Source organism: Heteronotia binoei, chromosome 18 (assembly GCF_032191835.1).
Source record: "Heteronotia binoei isolate CCM8104 ecotype False Entrance Well chromosome 18, APGP_CSIRO_Hbin_v1, whole genome shotgun sequence".
Classification (NCBI taxonomy): Eukaryota; Metazoa; Chordata; class Lepidosauria; order Squamata; family Gekkonidae; genus Heteronotia; species Heteronotia binoei.
This window is the reverse complement of record NC_083240.1, coordinates 17,558,021-17,577,579: the sequence shown is the minus strand read 5'-3', so window position 1 is coordinate 17,577,579 and position 19,559 is coordinate 17,558,021. Positions and strand designations below refer to the sequence as shown.

General features: G+C 43.1%; 1 protein-coding gene across 2 annotated transcripts in view; it reads right to left on the bottom strand.

The window, feature by feature from the left end:
- Nucleotides 1–19,559, bottom strand: part of PRDM2 (PR/SET domain 2) — a 61,513-nt gene that overhangs the window by 8,202 nt on the left and 33,752 nt on the right. The window contains exons 6-7 of one of the 2 annotated variants that reach the window (XM_060259558.1): nucleotides 18,252–18,378; nucleotides 259–366 (exon numbers count right to left, since the gene is read on the bottom strand). In XM_060259558.1, the coding sequence (XP_060115541.1) occupies nucleotides 259–366; nucleotides 18,252–18,378 (235 nt within the window). Of the gene's footprint in view, nucleotides 1–258; nucleotides 367–10,552; nucleotides 10,617–18,251; nucleotides 18,379–19,559 lie in introns of those variants that run through there. The other variant, XM_060259559.1, reaches the window with a different exon arrangement.

The following is a 19,559-nucleotide window of genomic DNA, read 5'->3' as shown; positions in this document are numbered from 1 at the left end:
AATTTATATAACGTTCTTTATATGTAATGTGCAGGATTCTTTTTCCTCCCCTTACAATAGGGACACTGCTACAGAACACCCCCCCCCCCCATTTTAAGATGCAAGAGGTAAAACTATATTTTATTGGGTTATATTTACTGACTAAAATAGCCACGGTTGGCAATGGGCTGTTTCTTAGTCCCCTCAGAATCTGAGCATTTATTTAACTTTTGGCAGAATTTAACTAAATACACTTAACACATGTTTAATGATTCTTACCTTCTTTAGGGTCTCTCATATCTGCAGGAGTAATATCCAAAACAGTCTTCTGTTTTTTGTCTGTGGCTTTCTTTCCTTTGTTTTTTGCCTCTTGGGATTTTTTCTTCCCTGAGCAAAGAACAAATAAAAAAACACAAAAAGGAATTCACTTTTAATGCTTTACCCTTTTTTTAAAAAAAGTTACCTTAACTAAATGAAAAATGGGCAGGTGGGAGAGATCACGTTTTAGAGATCGCAATTTAGAGCACATTGTTTCTTCATTTAAAACATTTTTGTCCCATGCTCTCAGTTAACGCTCTGAAAGCAACTACCGACATAACAGAAAATAAGCCAAATAACAACAACATTCAAGATATCAAAATCACTGTAGAGAAAACCAAAGATTACATTAAAAAAAATGGTAATTTCAGAAGATTAACAACAAGAGGTTGATGGGTAAAATAAAGGTTTAGAGGAGAGGGGAATTAAATAGAAGACCCAGGAATATACAAAATATTTTTGTCTGATACATAACAGTCGACTCTGAAACAATGGCCTAAAAAATAAAGTTCTCTACGCCTTCATTCTTTGCTTAGAGCTACTTCTTTGTGCATATTAAGTACCCCTAGCTTTGCCTTCTCCCTCACAGTTTAGATTTAAAAACCAATTATTTAAAATACTTCTGTTCTGTCCTCTAGCCACAGTCTTCAGGGGGCAGTGTTACCCTTAAAATAAAATAAAGTAAAATGCTGAAAAACAACAGAAGAATTTAAAAAAAAAAATCAGCAGGTCTCCCACCCCTTTTACCGTCAAGTTGCAGCTAACCTATGGTGACGCTGTGAGGTTTTCAAGGCCAGAGACATTCACAGGTGGTTTGCCGTTGCCTGCCTCTGCATAACAACCCTTGACTTTCTTGGTGGGCTCCCATCCAAACACCAACCAGGGCCAACATCTACTCAGCTTCTGAGATCTGATGAGATCAGGCTAGCTTGGGCCAGCCAGGTCAGGGCCATTAAACATTGGTGGTGGAAAGTGCCATCAAGTTGCAAATGACTTATGGCTACTCCATAGGGTTTTCAAGGCAACAGATGAACAGCAGAGGTGGTTTGCCATTGTGTAGCACCCCTGGACTTGCTTGGTGGCTGTAATCTAAACACTGACCAGGGCCGATCCTACTTCTGAGATCTGACAAGATCGGGCTAGCCTGGGTTATTCAGGTCAGGGTACAGGTCCTATTAGAGGTCATTAAATGCCTAAGAACTGTTTCCAGCAGTCACTAAAGATCAAGGTAAGTTCTAGCTGAACAGATATGGGGCAGGAGTTCCACCAATAAGGCACCACCATCACCACCACCACAAAAGCCCTGCCTCAGATTGCTATTCCAGCTCACCTCTGAAATAATTTTAAGTCGTTCTTGAGCACATCTTGCTCATGAAAGATATAAAGCATTTTTCTGTTCTTATTTTCCCATGTGTACCTCTATTTTTTTAAAAACTGCCATTCACCCATTGATTTTCTTCTGTAACAAACAACCAATGAAAATAAGTAACTTTAAATAAATTAAAAAGTTAGATTTGAATCCATTAGTGCCCTGAATATTCTGAAAAACACCCCCTAACATTTTTAAAAATGAACTTTGTGTCATGCAGACTGCTTGCTCATTTGACTTAACCCCCAAAGCACTATCTGCCCCAAGGTCCTAGGGCAGGTCACATTATTTTTTCTTATTAGACCAGGAAGAAGCAAGCTAGACTCCAAATGCTACCTGAACCTCTTTCTGAACTAGATCAGGAGTGAAGAATTCTGGAGTGGGATCTACAACTCAGATCTAAAACCAGGTAATGAAGCGTAAATAAAATAGGGGTGGGTGAGACAGAAGGAAACAGACAACGAAGAATCACTTGATGCAGAACTCCATCTTGAGTAAATTTGCCTCTGTTCATGAATAAAAAAACAAAAGGCAAACTATACCCCGTTTTACCTTTTCATTAAATAAAGATCTGAAATGGATCAGAACACCTGAAACCAAGAAGCAACTTAGAAACTGTAAGTAGTTTCTGGCAAGGATATCCTTCTTTACAAATGTTAACCTTCCTACACTAATTAAGTCTCTATTACTGAATGCCTGACCTATGCATCAGTCTCTTGCTTTAGGAAAGTGGTTACTGGCAAATACTCACAATGGGTACTTCAAGCAATTCAGACAGATTAAAGGAGCAGACAATATTACAGAACAAGCAGCAACTCGCAGAACCAGAAATGTCCCCCCAACCCATATATCCAATGTCTTATGCCTTAAAAGTCCCCTGAAAAGGAACCATTTTCCCATCTGACAGTCAACAAGGATGATGCAAAACAAAATTATCTGGAAATGGAATTTCAGTCTTGATGTCATAATCAAAAAAGCCCAGCCTCATGCCTCTGAAAGAAGATGATGATGATATTGGATTTATATCCCGCCCTCCACTCCGAAGAGTCTCAGAGTGGCTCACAATCTCCTTTACCTTCCACCCCCACAACAGACACCCTGTGAGGTGGGTGGGGCTGGAGAGGGCTCTCCCAGCAGCTGCCCTTTCAAGGACAACCTCTGCCAGGGCTATGGCTGACCCAAGGCCATGCTAGCAGGTGCAAGTCGAGGAGTGGGGAATCAAACCCGGTTCTCCCAGATAAGAGTCCGCACACTTAACCACTACACCAAACTGGAATGGAAACATCATCTGATTCTCAACACTGCCCCATTGGCGAACACTGAAATACAGAGATTGGAGCCAGGAATATATAAAGCAGAACTTCCTATGAACCTGTAAAAAACCTCAAGTTTGCAGATAACTCTTACATTTTAAAAACATGCACAAAAACCCACTGAGGGTTAATGACAAATAACAGAAGCAATGTTTGTACCTTAACATGAATGCCCTCTGAGATCTCATTGGCCATTGTGGAATGTTACTAGGAAATCACAACAATATTGCTTGCCTTTAAACCTTGGTTTTTGTAAATAAAAGGGGAGGGCCTATTCCAGGGCTCTTCTGGCCTTCTAGCCCACCTCTGCTCCTCTCCTTCATGCCATGGAGGAAGGACTTATTAGGTCCACGCCCAACAACCACCACGAAACAACTTGCTTCCATGCAATTTCCACAACTCACCTAATTGCAGCAGTGGCTACAACTTGATGCCGCACACCTTGTTTGGGTCCAGCGACTCCCTCCACAAAAATTGGTGAAACTTGTCTGGGCCCAGCAGAAGCCACAACAGAACTCACCTCAACAACTTAGTACTGCATGACTTCTGAAATCTGACCAGACTCTTCCCAGAGAGAGGCTGCCAGGGAAGCTTACAATCAGTGTGGTGTAGTGGTTAGGGTGTAAGTCTAGGAGATCTGAGTTCAAATCCCCACTCAGGCAAAGAAGCTTGCTGGGTGACCTTGGGCCACTCTCTCAGTCTAATCTACCTCAAAGGGTTGTTGTGAAGATAAAATGGAAAAGAATGACATAAGCTGTTTTGGCTCCCCCTTGGGGAGAAAAGATGTGCTGGAAATAAATAAATAAAGCTGAGGACTGCGGTGGGGAAAGAAAGGTTGGAGAGTGGGAAGGAGAGAAGGAAGCAGGCGAAGAGGAGAGAACATGGGGGATACCAGGGGGAGAGAAACAGGTAATGTGGGGAAAATGAAACCACCTCCCAGCAAGTCCATGCAGGGTTTCTCCCCCCCCCCCCCACCTTGTATGAGCCTACAGAGGGAGCCCTGTGACACAGAGTGGTAAGCTGAAGTACTGCAGTCCAAGCTCTGTTCATGACCTGAGTTCAAGGTTGATTCAGCCTTCCATCCTGCCGAGGTCGATAAAATGAATACCCAGCTTGCTGGAGGTAAAGTGTAGATGACTGGGGAAGGCAATGGCACACCACCCCATAAAAAGTCTGCCATGAAAACATTGTGATGTCACATCACCCCATGGGTTGGTAATGACTCGGAGCTTGCACCTTTACCTTTTCATGACCCTACAAGGCTGCCTTATTCCATGCTACACCACTAACCTATCTAGGTCTGTATTCTCTACTTTGCTTGATGGCAGCTTTGCAGAACCTTGGGCAGACAAAGGTCTTTCCCAACACCTGGGGATGCCTGGGATTGAACCTGGCATCTTCTGCATGCAACACATGTGTTTTACCCCTGAGTCACTGAATACAAAGCACAGTCTCAAAAAATGCCCTTGACCCATAAGCTGATAATAGGGTGGCCTTTAAAATATTCTGCAATGCAAGCCTAAGCAGACTCAATGAACTAAGAAGGGTGCAGCTCCATTTAGGATTGCACCACTGGTCCTATATAGGGTTTTCTTTGAAGTGGACCCCTAACCTAACTTGGGAGTTAGTCAAGTTGTCACAAAATCAGAGTTATATGCTCAAACAGCATGTCCTTGTTAACATACAGGCGGCTGCACTCTGTGCAGCTGCAGTTTCAAGGCACTTTTAAAGGCAACCTTATGGAGGCTACATTACACAAGGGAATTTGTATGTCACCAAGGCATGAGAACAATGGCCAGATCCTTCAGTTGAGAAAGGGCAGAGCTAGCAAACCAGTCTGTACTGAGGGGAAAAATAGCAAGTCTGGCCATCACTGCCACTTTGATATGTGGATCCAAAGGTAACAAGCACACAGTGCAAGCCTAAGATAAGGGGAGCACAATTCCACACTAACAAGGCTTTATATACTTACTGTAATAGCTACTAGGTTCTTGTATAGAGTATAGAGAAATCAAAACACCAAAAGGAGCAATATAGACTACATATTACAACTACAAAAACTGTCATAGTGTGAGACATCATGGAGACGAGGCATATTTCAATAAACTTATTTGTACTGTGTGAACTATTTTCATTGCACAGTTAATACAAGTCTTCTTTAGGCAGAACTGGATGAAGACACTTAATTGCAATTATTCTGGGCTGCACAATCTGTTTTGCATTGGAAGAAACTGAGCCAGGGAGATTTTTTTTTTGAGGTTGCTCCAGCTATGTGACCAGATAAGGGGAAATTAATCTCAAAGTACTGCAACAATGGAGGAAAATACAGATCTCTCAAGATCCTGGGATAACAGTGCGAAATCCTGTTTCTGCCTCCCTGATTCCCTTTCGTTTTCAGAATATTTTATGCTCCTGCCGATTTGACATGGGAGGGATGGCTGCTAGACTGATGGCTGCTTTGATGCTGCACAGACATCAACTGTCGCTTAATTCAGCAAGTTACAGGCTGGGTTCAATTGACTTCATTTTTAAAGCAAAACTGTAGCAACTATTGTTTTCCTCTCCTTTCTGCTTCTTGTGTCAACAGCTAGAACATATTCTGGATAATCACTAATTAATTTAGATATTTCGACCCCACTGAAGACCCAATGCGGCTAATAACACTGTTCTCCATTACATCGTTGCAACAACTATCCTGGGAGATGGGTTAAGTTTAGAGAGAGACTAGCCCACCGTGATTAGGCATGCTTCCATAGCAGAGTGATTTGAATCCAGTACTCCAGTACGCTAATCATTACACTGCTGGTTTTAAGGTGCTACAAGGTCCTGCTACTTTGGCTAAAGCAGACTAACAAAGCCATTTCTTTGGAATTCTATGGGCAATTTCATTTCTCAGAGGTCACCTACAGCAAAGCTGGATTCTTGCCAGAAAATGCCCAGGTAAACATTCTATTTGAGTGTTCCTATAGGCTCAAGGAGAGATAGTGTTGTATAGTGGCTGGACTAACAGGCGTCTAGGCTTGAATCCCCACTGCCATGGAATTCTTCTGGGTGAGTGAATGTGGGCCCATCATACCCTCAAAGCCTAACCTACTATGAGGATAAAATGGAGCAGAGGAGAACAATGTAAGCTGCTTTAGGACCCCACTGAGGTGGGGGGGGGGGGTATAAGGAGGCCTATAAATGAAATGAATACATAAATCCAATAAAGGATTCCCTATTCCAGTTTCATGGATTATTTTATTAAGAATAAACTAAACCAATACTGAAAATGAAGGATTTCTAGTCTCTCATTTCATTCAATGTTAACTTCTTCTCTCTTGGCACCCTGGAACAAAATCACAAAGAAACAACCCAATGTACTTGGGCTTATATTGTGCTGCAAGATGTGCAACGTGGGAAGGAAAAAAAATCAGCTAGTTTATTGCATGTAAGAAGCACACAATCCCAAAGTCACCCAAACTGTACAACGCAGGACACAGACTGCTGGCATCCCATTCTCTGATCCAAAGCCTTTGTGGATGAGGTCAGAACCACTTTGAACCCCACAGAGATGGACACCCTGAATATCTTGCACTTCTCATCCACTGTGCCCAGAAATATTCTCCTGCTTTTGTTTCTTTGCTTAACATATATCCTCAAGAAGCGTTATGGCTATGATGAAAGCCAACCTTCCTTGTGATGTTTTCATCAGTCATCGAAAAGGTCACTTTGGGACCGAACACACAAAGCTGCCTTATACTGAATCAGACCATCGATTCATCAATGTCAGTATTGTCTGTTCAGACTGGCAGCGGCTCTCCAGTGTCTCAGGTTGAAGTCTTTCATGTCCTTTTAACTAGTGATGCCGAGGACCAAACCTGAAATCTTCTGCACGTCAAGCAGATGCTCTACCTCTGAACCACGGCCCCTCCTCGATTCTTTTTTAACAGTCAAAAATGGCTACCTGCAATTTGCCAGTTTTAAGAGATTCCCCGGGAATGGCCCACACCAATCCACTGACCTACCTTGTATACGAACATATCCAGATACCTTATGCACAGCACCAGCAGCCTGTTAAGCTCAGTACTGCCTATGCTAGCTAGCAGTTGTTCTCCAAGTCTCAGACAAGGAAAGTTCTTATGGCAACATCAAATTAACTAGAGACGCCAGCAATAAAACCTGGGATGCTCAGATGCAGAACACATGTTCGTTCACTGAGTCACAGCCCCTGTCTATCATCTGCTCCATTCCTCATCACCTGTTTAGGGAAGATGTTTGTACGTTTGTTCTTCACAGCTCCTTTGTGTGTTGTACATGGTAGGGCTGGGCTACATGTAAGGAAAGGTAGCTAACGACTATTATTCAGTGAGTTGCAAAACAGAAACAAAGTTCAAAATGTTAAGAATGGAGTCACTAGCCATTTCCTTTTCCCTAGTTTTAAGTTAAGTCCTGAAATCCTTGAGAGACAATACAAAACAAGAGTTAATCTGTAATAGCTGCTAACTGGGAGGGACTAGACGTATTCGAAGATAGAGAGAAAAAGATTCACAGATAATGGGAGAGAGAAAATTCACCAGAAATCTATTCAGACAACACATTTTCCTGTTGGGGGGGGGGAGGCATTCTTTACCATTGGTTTTGTATTATGAAAATATGTTTAGGAAAATACACTGTCGGCACACTACCATGGTAATGAAAGCTGAGCTTCAAGTAGCTCAAAACATGCATTCTTTTTAAAAATGAAGACTCTTACAACCATACTAAGGACAGCAGATGTACCCCAAAAAGTTACTCAGTAGGAACCAGCACCCATTCCTGAGAGACACGAAGCTCCCAACATTTCAGAGGCTGGCACATGATCCCACAGAGGATCAGATTGTTAGCCAGATTAATCTGGTTTAGACTCTGGAGCAATGCAGTTACACAGACACAGTTTCTAAAGAAGACATAAACTGGAAGTTAGTATGGACAATGGAGGGATAGGCGAACAGGAGTGAAAAGCAAAAGGAATTAAGAGAGGATCTCGGCAGAAGCAAACTAGGCTGTCCTGACCCACTTGCAACTTCTACAAAAAGTCTACTAAGAATGGGAGCTCAGCCAGACCTGGATGTAGAGAACTTTGACAGCATTAGAAGGCTACACCAGAAACAAAGGTTTCAGATTTACTTGTGAAGGTGGAGAAGATGGTCTACTGCTTGAAAAGCATTCTAGGCCAACCTCAGGCTTTAGCACCAGGATCATGTACCTGGCAGTACATCAGCTTGTTCAGAAAGTGAGATCTATAGCTCGCAGTGTGCCAGCTGGTGCCCTCTTACCCATTCAATATCTACACCTAAGATTTTCTCTATTTTCTAACATGGGTTGCTTTTCGGAGGGCAGCTCTTTATTTGCTCCTCATCGCTAGGCCTTTGATCTGTTTTCCTCTGCCTCTGACCAGGGTTTCACACTTGTTAGCCTTGTGAACAAACTACTGTATAGGTTTGAAAAGCCCCAAGAGTACTGAAGAGGTTCCTAAGCAGCTCTGGAATCTCAAACACTAGCTCTGGAATTAGGCTTTTGTGACCTTAACACTAAATTACCCAGGAAGAGGTGATTCAGCCAGCAGCTGCTCTGACACTTACTAAAAACAGCCAGGATGACAACTTGAGTGCAAATGTAACTTTAGATGCACTGGAACAGTGGCTGAGAAGCAAGTGGAAACAGCCGAAGCTTTTTGGAGTCCTCTGCTTTGGTGCTTCCAAACCTTCTTCCAGACTGCATGCAGCAACAAAAATTCTTGCTTGTGCCAGAGCACCTTGAAAGAACTGTTAAGCTTATTCCTGGGCAAAGCTCACCATTTTGGCAAGACTGGAATTTGGACACATCGAAAAGTATGACCCACAGCCGGAAACACTACACAAACGGTTTCCAGATTTGTCAAGGGAAAGGGCGATAATACAACTGGGTTAAATTGTACAAGACAGGAAAATGTGCTAGCATTTAACAGAATTTGGATGACTTTTTTAAAACTTCAGTTTCTGGAACAGGGAACCGCAATAAGAAGCTTACGAGCTACTAGAGCTCTCTAACTGCTGCAGAGCTCATTTATCTCCTAGAAGATCCAGGGGAATACTGTACAAAAATCTGCTCTGGGTTTTTTTTCTCTCTTTAAGAGTGTATTTCTTAAGATTTTTCTCTCTCCTGCTTAGCTGATAACTTCATTTCTGGTGCTCTTCCATGTTTTGTGTCTAGAATGGAACAAAAACTCGGTAACATACCCAGAAATAAGTAGGCTGGGATATTTTTTAAAAAATTGCTTTTATTAAAGAAAAAGTTGGTGACCCCTCGACTGGAGATTCTGGATAACAAGGAACTTGTGGAAAGACTCGAGGGGGTCATAAGCAAGGCTGAAAGAGTCCCAAGCCAGTGCTTCTGACACTTGCGTGGTGAAGTGGTAAGAATGTTAGACTAGGATCTGAAAGACCCAGGTTCGAATGCCCACTCTGCCACAGGAGCTTGGTGATAGTCACATACGCTCAGCCTAACCTACCTCAAAGGGCTCTTGTGAGACTACAAGGAAGGAGAGGACAATGACGCTGTTAACAGCTTTAGCTCCTCAGTGGGGAGAAAGGCAGGGCATAAATGCTGCAAATAAATAAACAATTTCTAGTTTCTAGAGCATCAAATGGATAAAAAAATACTGTGTGTACAAAGGGCTCTATACTCTCCATTCAAGAGAGCAGCATTTCAACCCGTAGTCCCAGTTCTGACATAGTGATGCATCTAAAGTGGACACTGGAAAGAGCCAAAAAAGACCCCTAGCCTACTTCCCCTGGCACCAAGGCAAAACTGCCCATCTGTCAGCCTCAACAGAGTAACTTTACAAAAGCAGACCATGCTGTTTTCTGCCGTTAGTGCACAAGAGGCTCTTGGAAGCAGCAGCAACCAAACAGACGATGTTTCCAGAGAAAGAGACAAAATGCACTTTATCTCCAGCAGGTCTGACTAGAGAGAATACACCCACCCTGTAACACTCCATTCTGCTTTGGCTTTGCAAACTCCTAACCTACAGGAATCCCTTGGAACATTACCGGAGGACATTGCAGAGGGCTCTTCTGGAATGACAAGAAGAGCTCCCCCGCCTCCCAGTTGTCGTCCTCAGTTTTGCTATTAAGATGTTAAGTTCAACTTCCCAGCATTCCTCAGCAGCTGTGGTTTAGAGACCAGTTTCTGAGAGTTCACTGCCACTAGAACAGGTGCCTTTAAAAGAATAATCAAGCAAATTTAAGGAGGCATAGTCTATCAACAGCTAGTACCACCGATACCTCCGTATTTTAAGAATCAGTGTACCTCTCAAAACCAGATTCTGAGAAGCAGTATCCGTGGGGGAAGATTTGACTTCTTGGCCTTCTGGGGCAACTGACTGGCCTCTGAGAGAAACAGAAGGACTTTTGGTCTAACCTAAGCAGGCCTTTTCCTACATTGTTCTTAAAGCAGAGAGAGCTGCACATCCTCCTGACTATGATTCCCATCCACCGGAAGTTCACCGTTGGCCAAAGCCACATCTACAAACCTGGTAGGAAGCCTGATATAAGCACACAAGTGCACTTACCATCAGGTTACTGAAGGCTCCTACATGCCTGCTACTGGCAGCTGGCTCCTCCAGTTGGTCTAAACAAGAAAGATACAGGAATGAAACACAAGGGAAGTGGAATGAGAACAGCGATAAAAAAGAATAAAAATGAAAAAAAAAGACAGAACACCAAATGAGTATGTGCATGTCGACAGAGCAGAAGATCACTGCAGGAAAGAAACAGAGAACAGCCATGTGGCCTGTGGTTACAGAATCCTTATGAAGGGAAAGAACCCTGCCCACCTCACCCAGTGGTGTGGGTTAGGTTCTTCTTTTTAAAAAAACAGGGTTTAAAATAGATTATATAGTGCTAGAGTAGCCCAAGGGATAGCTCAATGACCCAGGAAGTTAGTCAAGAACTTTAATTCCCTCTTTTGGAAAACAGGATCCAAAGTGCCCATCTTACAGGGGATGCTGGAAGGTTTAATGAAATAAACACATTTGCAGCTTACTATTAGCGCTATATTAGTGACCTAATGGTCTCTTTTGTGCTCTGCAAACTTTCTATATCCAATGTCAAAGTGACAAGAACCTGATTGTGGCACTCCATGACCTGGAAGGAGAGGCATGTTTCTAATCCAAGACAACACATGCTTTGAATGCTGCATGCCAGTCACTTGTGGGACAATACTTTTCCCAACGGTGCCAAACCCATCAGATTAAACCCTGAACTCCCAAACCAGGAGGAGGACTTGTTAGTGAATTTCTAAAAGTCATGCCCTTTGTGATCATCATGAGGTGGGCTAACATCCCAGAAATATACTGATGCCAAAGACAATCTTTGGGAATAGCTCAATCTTGGAGATTGTGCTATAGAGTAGCCCTTCCCAGGACACATGGAAAGGTGAAGGAGTTCATACCTGCCAAGAGAAAGTGCTAAACAAAACCAGAAACTCATATGACTGGGGAGAGGGACCATCAAGTCTATAGCAAAATAGCAGGAGTAAAGTCCAAACCATCCACCAACATAATGATGCATAGTGACGCTGTCCACTTTTACAATTTGGTAGCCAATCAAAAGCCTTCTGTTAAGGCACTACTGTCAACTTGTTCCAAAAGTTCTAGTATTTAATTATACTTCAATTTCAATATGCAACACTTTCAAATTACATCTGGCTACGGAGTCCTCCCCAAACAGGAATTTTCAGAAGCAAATACAGGTTGGAAAAAGACTGGCTAAAATCCAAAAAACTTTGGTGTGCCTACAGACTTGTATGTGTGTTCCCCTTTGCCAAAGCCACGAAACCATCCTTCCCTGGATTTAAAAAACTTGCTTCCCACAGTACGCACAAGGCTGCAGTTTAGGAAAATCAAAATCCACTGGACCCCTTCAAGGTGCACAGAAATAGCCGTACTAGCATTTTGTCTTGAGCAGTGAAGGCTGGAAGCTGCCATGAGAAGTTAACAGTAGACTGAGCTGAAATGCTCTTGCCGGAAGGTTTACGGAAAAATTCCAAGAGAGTTACATAAGCCATTCAACATCTTGAGAGACCAACTACAGAATATCTGCAGCTTGACAAATTTACCTCTGCACCTGTTAGTTTCAAAGCACGCCTATTAGAGTACTGGGGGAGGGGGGGAGATTTTTCTGTTTTCAGTCTCTCCCTACAGTTTGGCCCAGAACCACAACAAGGCAGTTGTCGCCAGCTGTGTGAGCAGCAACAGCAAGCAGGGACTGACAGGGGTTCACAGTTCATGAGCAAACGGGTCTGATACTGGAAATCTGGAGGATAGGGAAGGAGCCAGGCCTCCCTGCAGGCTGCTTCCCTCCCCCCTCAAGCTCAGATAGACTTTGTTTTTATTTATATTGATGATTCATACTGTGCTCTCCAATTCCCAGAAGAACCTAAGGCAGCCTAAGCTAAAATATATATTAAATGTGGGAGGGGGGAAAACCCCTAAAAGCCATAAATATTCATGTAAAAACTGTAAAACTTGGATACAGATTAAAAAGCAGTAATGAAAAAACAAAATGGTCTACTATTATCTTTGCAGCATTCTAAGCAACCTCAGCACCTGCTAGTTTAGAAAAGGTATACCCTCCAATGAACAGGCAAAGGGATTACAACAGAAACGTAAACTACAGCTTCAGTGCAAAGAATATAACTTGCCGTTACATCCGATTTGGCAAACCATGGCTTGAGTTTGTCCTCCAATTCAGGGCTGCAAACTCATGGAGTGAAACTATGGATTGTGCTAAAATGACTCATGGGGCTTCCAACATCCAGGTCACAGCTGGAGATCTCTAAGGATTACAACTGATCACAGAGATCAGCTCACCTGGAGACAATGGCCACTTCAGAAGGTGGATTCTATGACACTGTACCCCACCGAAGTCCCTTCACAGGCTCCACCTCCAAAATCTCCAGGGATTTCCTAATCTGGAGCTGACAATGCTACTGACGCATGAGGGGACGGAAGAGAAGAGGGCAGAAACCTGAAAGCAAAAGCTCACTCCTGATTTACTTAGCCCCAATTTGGATGACTGGAAACGGTTCTCGAGAACCAACCCAACATATCCGGCGATACCAAGCTGCTTCAAGACTTGGAGCCGACTGCTAGTTTAAAGCCGGCACCTACCCCAAAACATGTCACCATACAAGAATCATGTCCAAACGCTCTGAGAAAAGTAGAACTAGGGGAGAGCCATGCTAGAACGGGGTGGCGAGGAAGCCCATGTGGGGCGTCTGTCCTCTCAAGGATGCAGAGTGGGAAAGCTGCAGCCACGCTGTCCACAAACGGTCTTTTCTTCTCCGGGACAGACCGCAAGAGGCAGATGGCTCTACCCCTCAGCTCCAGGCAACTTATGAATATTTTTCAAAATAAATACATTTAAAAAAAAAATAAACACATTGTTAGGAATAAATAAAATATTATATTCTATGATGACCCAGGAACATTTCAGAATCTACGTCCCACCCCTCAAAAAGCAAAGTTTATACAAAATTAAGATATTCTGCCCAAGAGGAATAGGAGTCAAATGCCTGCAAAAATTAAATAAGATGAGACAACAAACAAAAAAAGAATTTAACCTGTATAACCTGAAACATCAGGTGTCACATCGATGGTTGTGTGTTGAGGAGTAGTAGTCTATAAAGCGACAACTGTGACAGGAAAGGTCTTTTCTCTGTTAGCCCACACTCTGGAAGATGTGAGCAGGCATAGAGGAGTCTCAGCCAGCGACTCAGAGTCAGGTGCATGAGGGAGCAAGTGCTCCTTGAAACAATCATTTCTTGAAAGTTCTGCTCAAGCCACACCACACCCCTTCCCCCGTTTCTCAAGCAATTTTTCCATGAAAAATGCCTCAGCTGGCTCACAATTAAATCAGGGATGCACAGATCAGAAGGCTTGACTGTGCTACCGTTTGCAGCAGGGAAACAGCAGCTCAGTGGTGACTGAAGGGCCAAGTGCCCACCCTCTCCTGGCCCTTCAGGACTAAGAGGGAGCATATGCACACTTGTCAGAAACAGGCAAACTACCCCATGCATGTTGCCTCAATTAGCAAAAGGGCATAAGATGCTCTCCTATGTCTGGACTGTATCAATTCAGATTTTTCACCCAAAACACCCTGCAGGGAGAGAGCTGCAGACAAAAAGCTAGGTTATGGCCCATCTCCTCGATATGGAAGTTTTCTACGAACAGAAATTCCTTTTTAACAAAGGAGCATTCAGTCACATAAGACCCAAACTGCAGTTTGTATTGCTGATGCCAAGACTCAAGATAACCTGAGGGGCTGAGAGCAACCGAGAAGGACAGGAATCCTCTACTTTGGGGAAAATCTTGAGATGGAGCATGGAGGCCATCTCGTCAGGGTACCCGGTGTCTGAAAAGGAGAACACACTGTGAGGTAGATGGACCTGAGAGAGCTCCTTTGAGAACTGCTCTTGAGAGAACAGCTCTTTCAAGAACTGTGACTGACCCAAAGTCACTCAGTTTCAGTTTCTTTCAATTTATATCCCGCCCTTCCCGCCAAGGCGGCTCAGCAGGTGCACTTGGAGGAGTGTAGAATCAAACCCACTTCACCCAGAATAGAGTCTGTGTACTTAACTACTACTCCAAACTGGCTTTCACATCATTGAAGATATTGGATTTATATCCCGCCCTATACTCTGAATCTCAAGAGTCTCAGAGCGGTCACAATCTCCTTCGCCTCCCCCCACATCCTGTGAGGTAAGTGGGGCTCAGAGAGCTCTTACAGCAGCTGCCCTTTCAAGGGAAACTCCTGCGATAGCTATGGTTGACCCAAGGTCATTCCAGTAGGTGCAATAGGAGGACTGGGGATTCAAACCCGGTTCTCCCAGAAAAGAGTCTGGGCACTTAACCACTACACCAAACTGGCTCTACTACTACTACTTGATCTTTTTAACTGGAGATGCTGAGGATTGATCCCTGGACCTTTCTCATGCAAAGCAGACTTTTTACTACTGAGCCACTGCCCCTCCCTTTAGTTTGCTGGGTGACTGTGAGCCAGTCACACACTCTCAGCCTAACAGGGTTGTTGTGAGAATAAAATGGAGGAGAAGAGGAAAATGTAAGCTGCTCTGGGGCTCCCTGTGAACTCAGATATTACAACAGCCCACGATCTGTACTAACTGTGCTTTGAAATCCCATTTTGGTGCCCACTAACATATTCCAATTTGTTGGGTAACCTGCTGTCTTTTGTGCACATATTCAGGAGTAAGCCCAGCGGGCTCACTGCTAGGAATGCATGAATAGGACTGAAGCAAATGTCCAATTTAAATCAATAAATGTTACTTACAACTAACCCATGCCTTCAGTTTCATGGGGTTTGGTCTCAGCTCTTTCTGGTTTAGGGTCTGTCAGTTTTGATATATTAAGTGACATGTATTTTATCACGAGGGTATAAAAATGCCTTCCAAACTACAACATTAAATTTTACATGAAAGAATAAAATTCTTCTATTAAATGCAGCCATCCAACACCATTGTGATTTTTTTGAAGACTGTGTTATGGGGGGGGGAGAGGGATGTATCAATTTCTGTCATTAGCCTATAATTTTTGCAGCTGGACTAAATTTGTATTCTATTATAATTGGCAAAGACCCCAAATTTGTGCTTAAAGCACCCCTTATTCTTTAGAGTATTAGAAACTCCCCAATATCCGGACACTCCCAATTTGCATGAAGTACTAAATTATGGGGATGTGGGGGAGGATTTTGTTTCGAGCTGAAGCATCCAGCTGTTTTCCTTGCTCAGATCCACCACATGCAGTAGGTAAAGAATTCACAGAACACAGTTCGTGACCAGTTGTCCCTTCCTATGGCAAGTCCTGGCTGCAGACAGCACTTCACTACATTTACACACAAAACTGTGTAGATATAGCTCAAATCACCCATTTGACATACATGCGACATATATAAGGGCACCAGGAACACTATAGCCAGTAGCTATGCAGATCCTTTAGCAAGGGAAGCAGAAATAACCTGGCAACATTAAGTGGGAAAACTCCTGCATTTACAACAGTTAACCCATGCTTACCAAGATACTGATTTGCTTGATCACTGGTCATTATGTAAGTATCAAGAATAATTTAGTGTTGAAAGTACACTTGGGTTATAATATCTTACTACAAATTTCAGCTTTTACTGGAAAACTCTCATGTCCCCCCCAATACAAAAACTAGAACTGAAACTTACACAGACATATGAAAACATGCAATCACCACCCCCCTCCCCAGGTATTTCAAAGTATTGTTATTATCCTGCCTGGTTTTGCTTCAGACGGCTAACAAATGCAACTTGCCAGAAATCTGCAGGGATTGGTTATTTTGCTGCACAGTCCTCGGATATGCACTCGTATTTACTCTGCATGGAAGGAAGTTCTCACATTTGGAAGGCTGTCCCTCCATAGCAGACCACAAGATCTGCATGCTGAAGGTCCCAGGTTTGACCACTGGCATCTTCAGTTAAAGAATTTTCAGTTGTGGCTGAGAGAGAAGTTTTTTGGGCCTAAAGAACTGCAGAGCTGCTGCCACTCAAGAGTGGATATTAATCAAGTTAGCTGTACCAAGGGTCTTGGTGAGGTATAAGATAGCTTCATATGTGGGATTACTACATGCACAAAAGGTATCAACCTGAGTCTTTTCCTTGTACAACATCTTGTTTTGGATTCACCTATTATTATTTTATTTTTATTAATTTATTTATATTCCGCCCATTCCCTCGTGGGGGCTCACGGCGGAGTACATCAATATAAATAAAATCACAAAATCACCTAGCCTTTCACTAGTACTGTTCACTGTTGATCTGGTTGAAGCAGAAACCAACTTATTGGGACTCCTTTAACCACACGCAGGACAAAAAACAAACAAGAGAAGTAAAAAGAAGTAAAATCAAAGTGAACCATGACTACATGAAATGCTTTTTAAAATATCAAAATGCTTGATAATCATTAATACTACAAGTGCCAGAAATTCCAGTTCAAGTCAGTCTGCCAACAGTTAAGTCACAAAACCCATTTATATTAGAACAGGAAGAGCTAAATGTTAAAGTCTTTCATTTTTTTTTTAAACCCAAACTCCAACATATTTCATTTTGGGAGTGGGAGGAAGGCTCCCTTCTTTTTTTTCCTGCCTGACTTTGTTTCAGTCAATTTTTTTTCAAAACATGGAACCCACAAGCTAAAATATGCTTTTAACATGTATACATGGAGAGTCCCCCCTGCAACATCTTCTCCTGAACTTAACCTTTAGAATAAATGACAGTGGGCACATTTTGCAGATCAGCAGCTCCCTGCTTGTTCACTTTAAAAACAGCCGCCAACAATATTACAGCATTTGAAATTAAAACACAAGCCCCAACCTTCCAGCAGTGCTGCAACCATCCTGTCATAAAGAAGACTGACAGCCTGATGAGTCATCCCCCAAATTTCAACACCATGCAGAAATAATGCTCCAACCCCCACAACCTGTCTGAATTCAGCACATCCAAATTCTCCAGAGATGTCATTAGCCACCTGAATTCACTATAGTTCATGAGAACCACCCCCCACCCCATGCTAGTAGAGCAACATAAGGGGTTGTAGGCTTCAAACCATCAAATAAGCTTTGTTTGTAATCTGCAGAGTACATCTGCTTAACACAAAATGCCATAAAGCAAATGACATCAAATGTAGCACAGACACATTCCAGGCAGCTGCAAATACACATCGCTCCATTTTTTTTCAAAACTGAGAAATGAGGACCTGTTAAAGTTCTTTAAATAGAAATTAATATGAAACCCCATAAAACAAGTCAAACCCTTTCCCGAGTTTAAATAACTTTTTCTTTCAAAGCTATGGACTGACAAGGAACGGTGAACTTCCTCCTGTTCCCTGCCCCCCATTACAGAGAAAGAAGATGATCCTACCCTATGAGAAGAGAGTGGGGAAGGGTGTGCGGGGAGAGACAGATGGAAAAGAACATGTTCCTTTAACTGAAAACTAAACTGAGCAGGCAGGCAGGCCTGGAAAAGGTCAGGCAGAGCCAGACATACTTGCCGGTCCGACACTCCTTGTGGAAAACATTAAGAATGACTTTATAATCTCACAAGCAGGAACTAGGAGAGGAGGAAAAGAAGTTTGTACATTTCATCATTTTGTTCCAAAAGACACCCCCCCACCCACCCCCGCCAGCTGGCTCTTTCCCCTTCATTGGAGGAGACAGATCAAAAGTTTTTTACCTTTCTTTGCTTTCGGAGAGTTCCTCTTGTTTCGGTAGCTGGCCCTCTCCTCTTCAATAGCAGCTGCTATCTCCGGGTTGTCTTCCCCATTGTACCACACCAGCAGCTCTTCGCCAGGCTCAATTGGCTGGAGGAATGAAAGAAAGGGAGACGACAGGACACCAATCAAGCAGGTCCTTGTTAGCAAGAGGGAGCGAAGCAGGCTCAGGGCCAGAGGGCGTGGAGCTTGCCGTGCGGATTACAAACAGCTGTACTCTGCACTGAGAACAGATTTCCTAACTGCCTGCCTGACCAAACAGGAAGGACTCTTTAACCCTTCGAGGCAGGGGCAAGCTGATTCGGCCCTGCTGCAGCGTCACAGTGAGGCTGAGCCAGACAGGGAGGAAAAGAAAAATGTGAAAATGTGACAGGTCCCTCTGGTGGAAGGAGGACTGCATTTACAGAGCAGCAGGAACTTGCAAATTTATAAAGATGCAACTTTGCTGTCTCCCAACATAGTCAGCACAAACGTGAGCTGCGAACAACAACCCATTTTGGGAAGGCAGAGGAGGGGAGCCCGAGAATAGAAATTTACAAGGCGGAAACTAAGAAATTTTATTTATCTAGGTCTGCATTGCTTTTAAAGCCTGATTAGCAAATACATGTCCCCTGAGCACCCAAGTGGTGTAGTCACTAGACTGTCAAACTAAAACCGCTGAAAGCTGGGTTTAAACCTTCACACTGCAATAGAACTCATTCAATAAAGCATCTTGGAGGAAAGGCAGAATAAAAACACAGTAAAACAAATTATGCTACACACAAACCCACGATCTGAGTGATCATTGTTAAGGTTTTCAGCCCACCAGCCACAATACGGGGATAATGACAGTGGCTTAATCTTACACAGCTGTCATGAAGACTGCAGTTAAAATTTGTGAAACACCTGACTGTAAAAAGTGCTTTGCATTTACTTCAATTATACCCCATCTTAAACCCCAACTAGGTCTCAAAGCAGCTTACATTATTCTCACTCCCTCTATTTTATCCTCGTAACAACTGTCCTGGGAGGGAGGTTAGGCTAAGAGTGTGTGACTGGCCCAAAATCACCCAGCAAGCTTCTGTGGCAGAGTGAGAATTCAAACCTGGGTCTCCCAGATCACTACACAACAGTGGTACAAGGAACCTCAATTCAATTCATTTCATATTTTTAATATCCCTTCTAACGACCACAAAAATATAGTTCTTTTCCTAGCTAGAGAGAAGGCATGGATGTCACAGGATTATGGCATCACCATGTACAAACTAATCTGAAAGGTTTTCAAAGGGAAG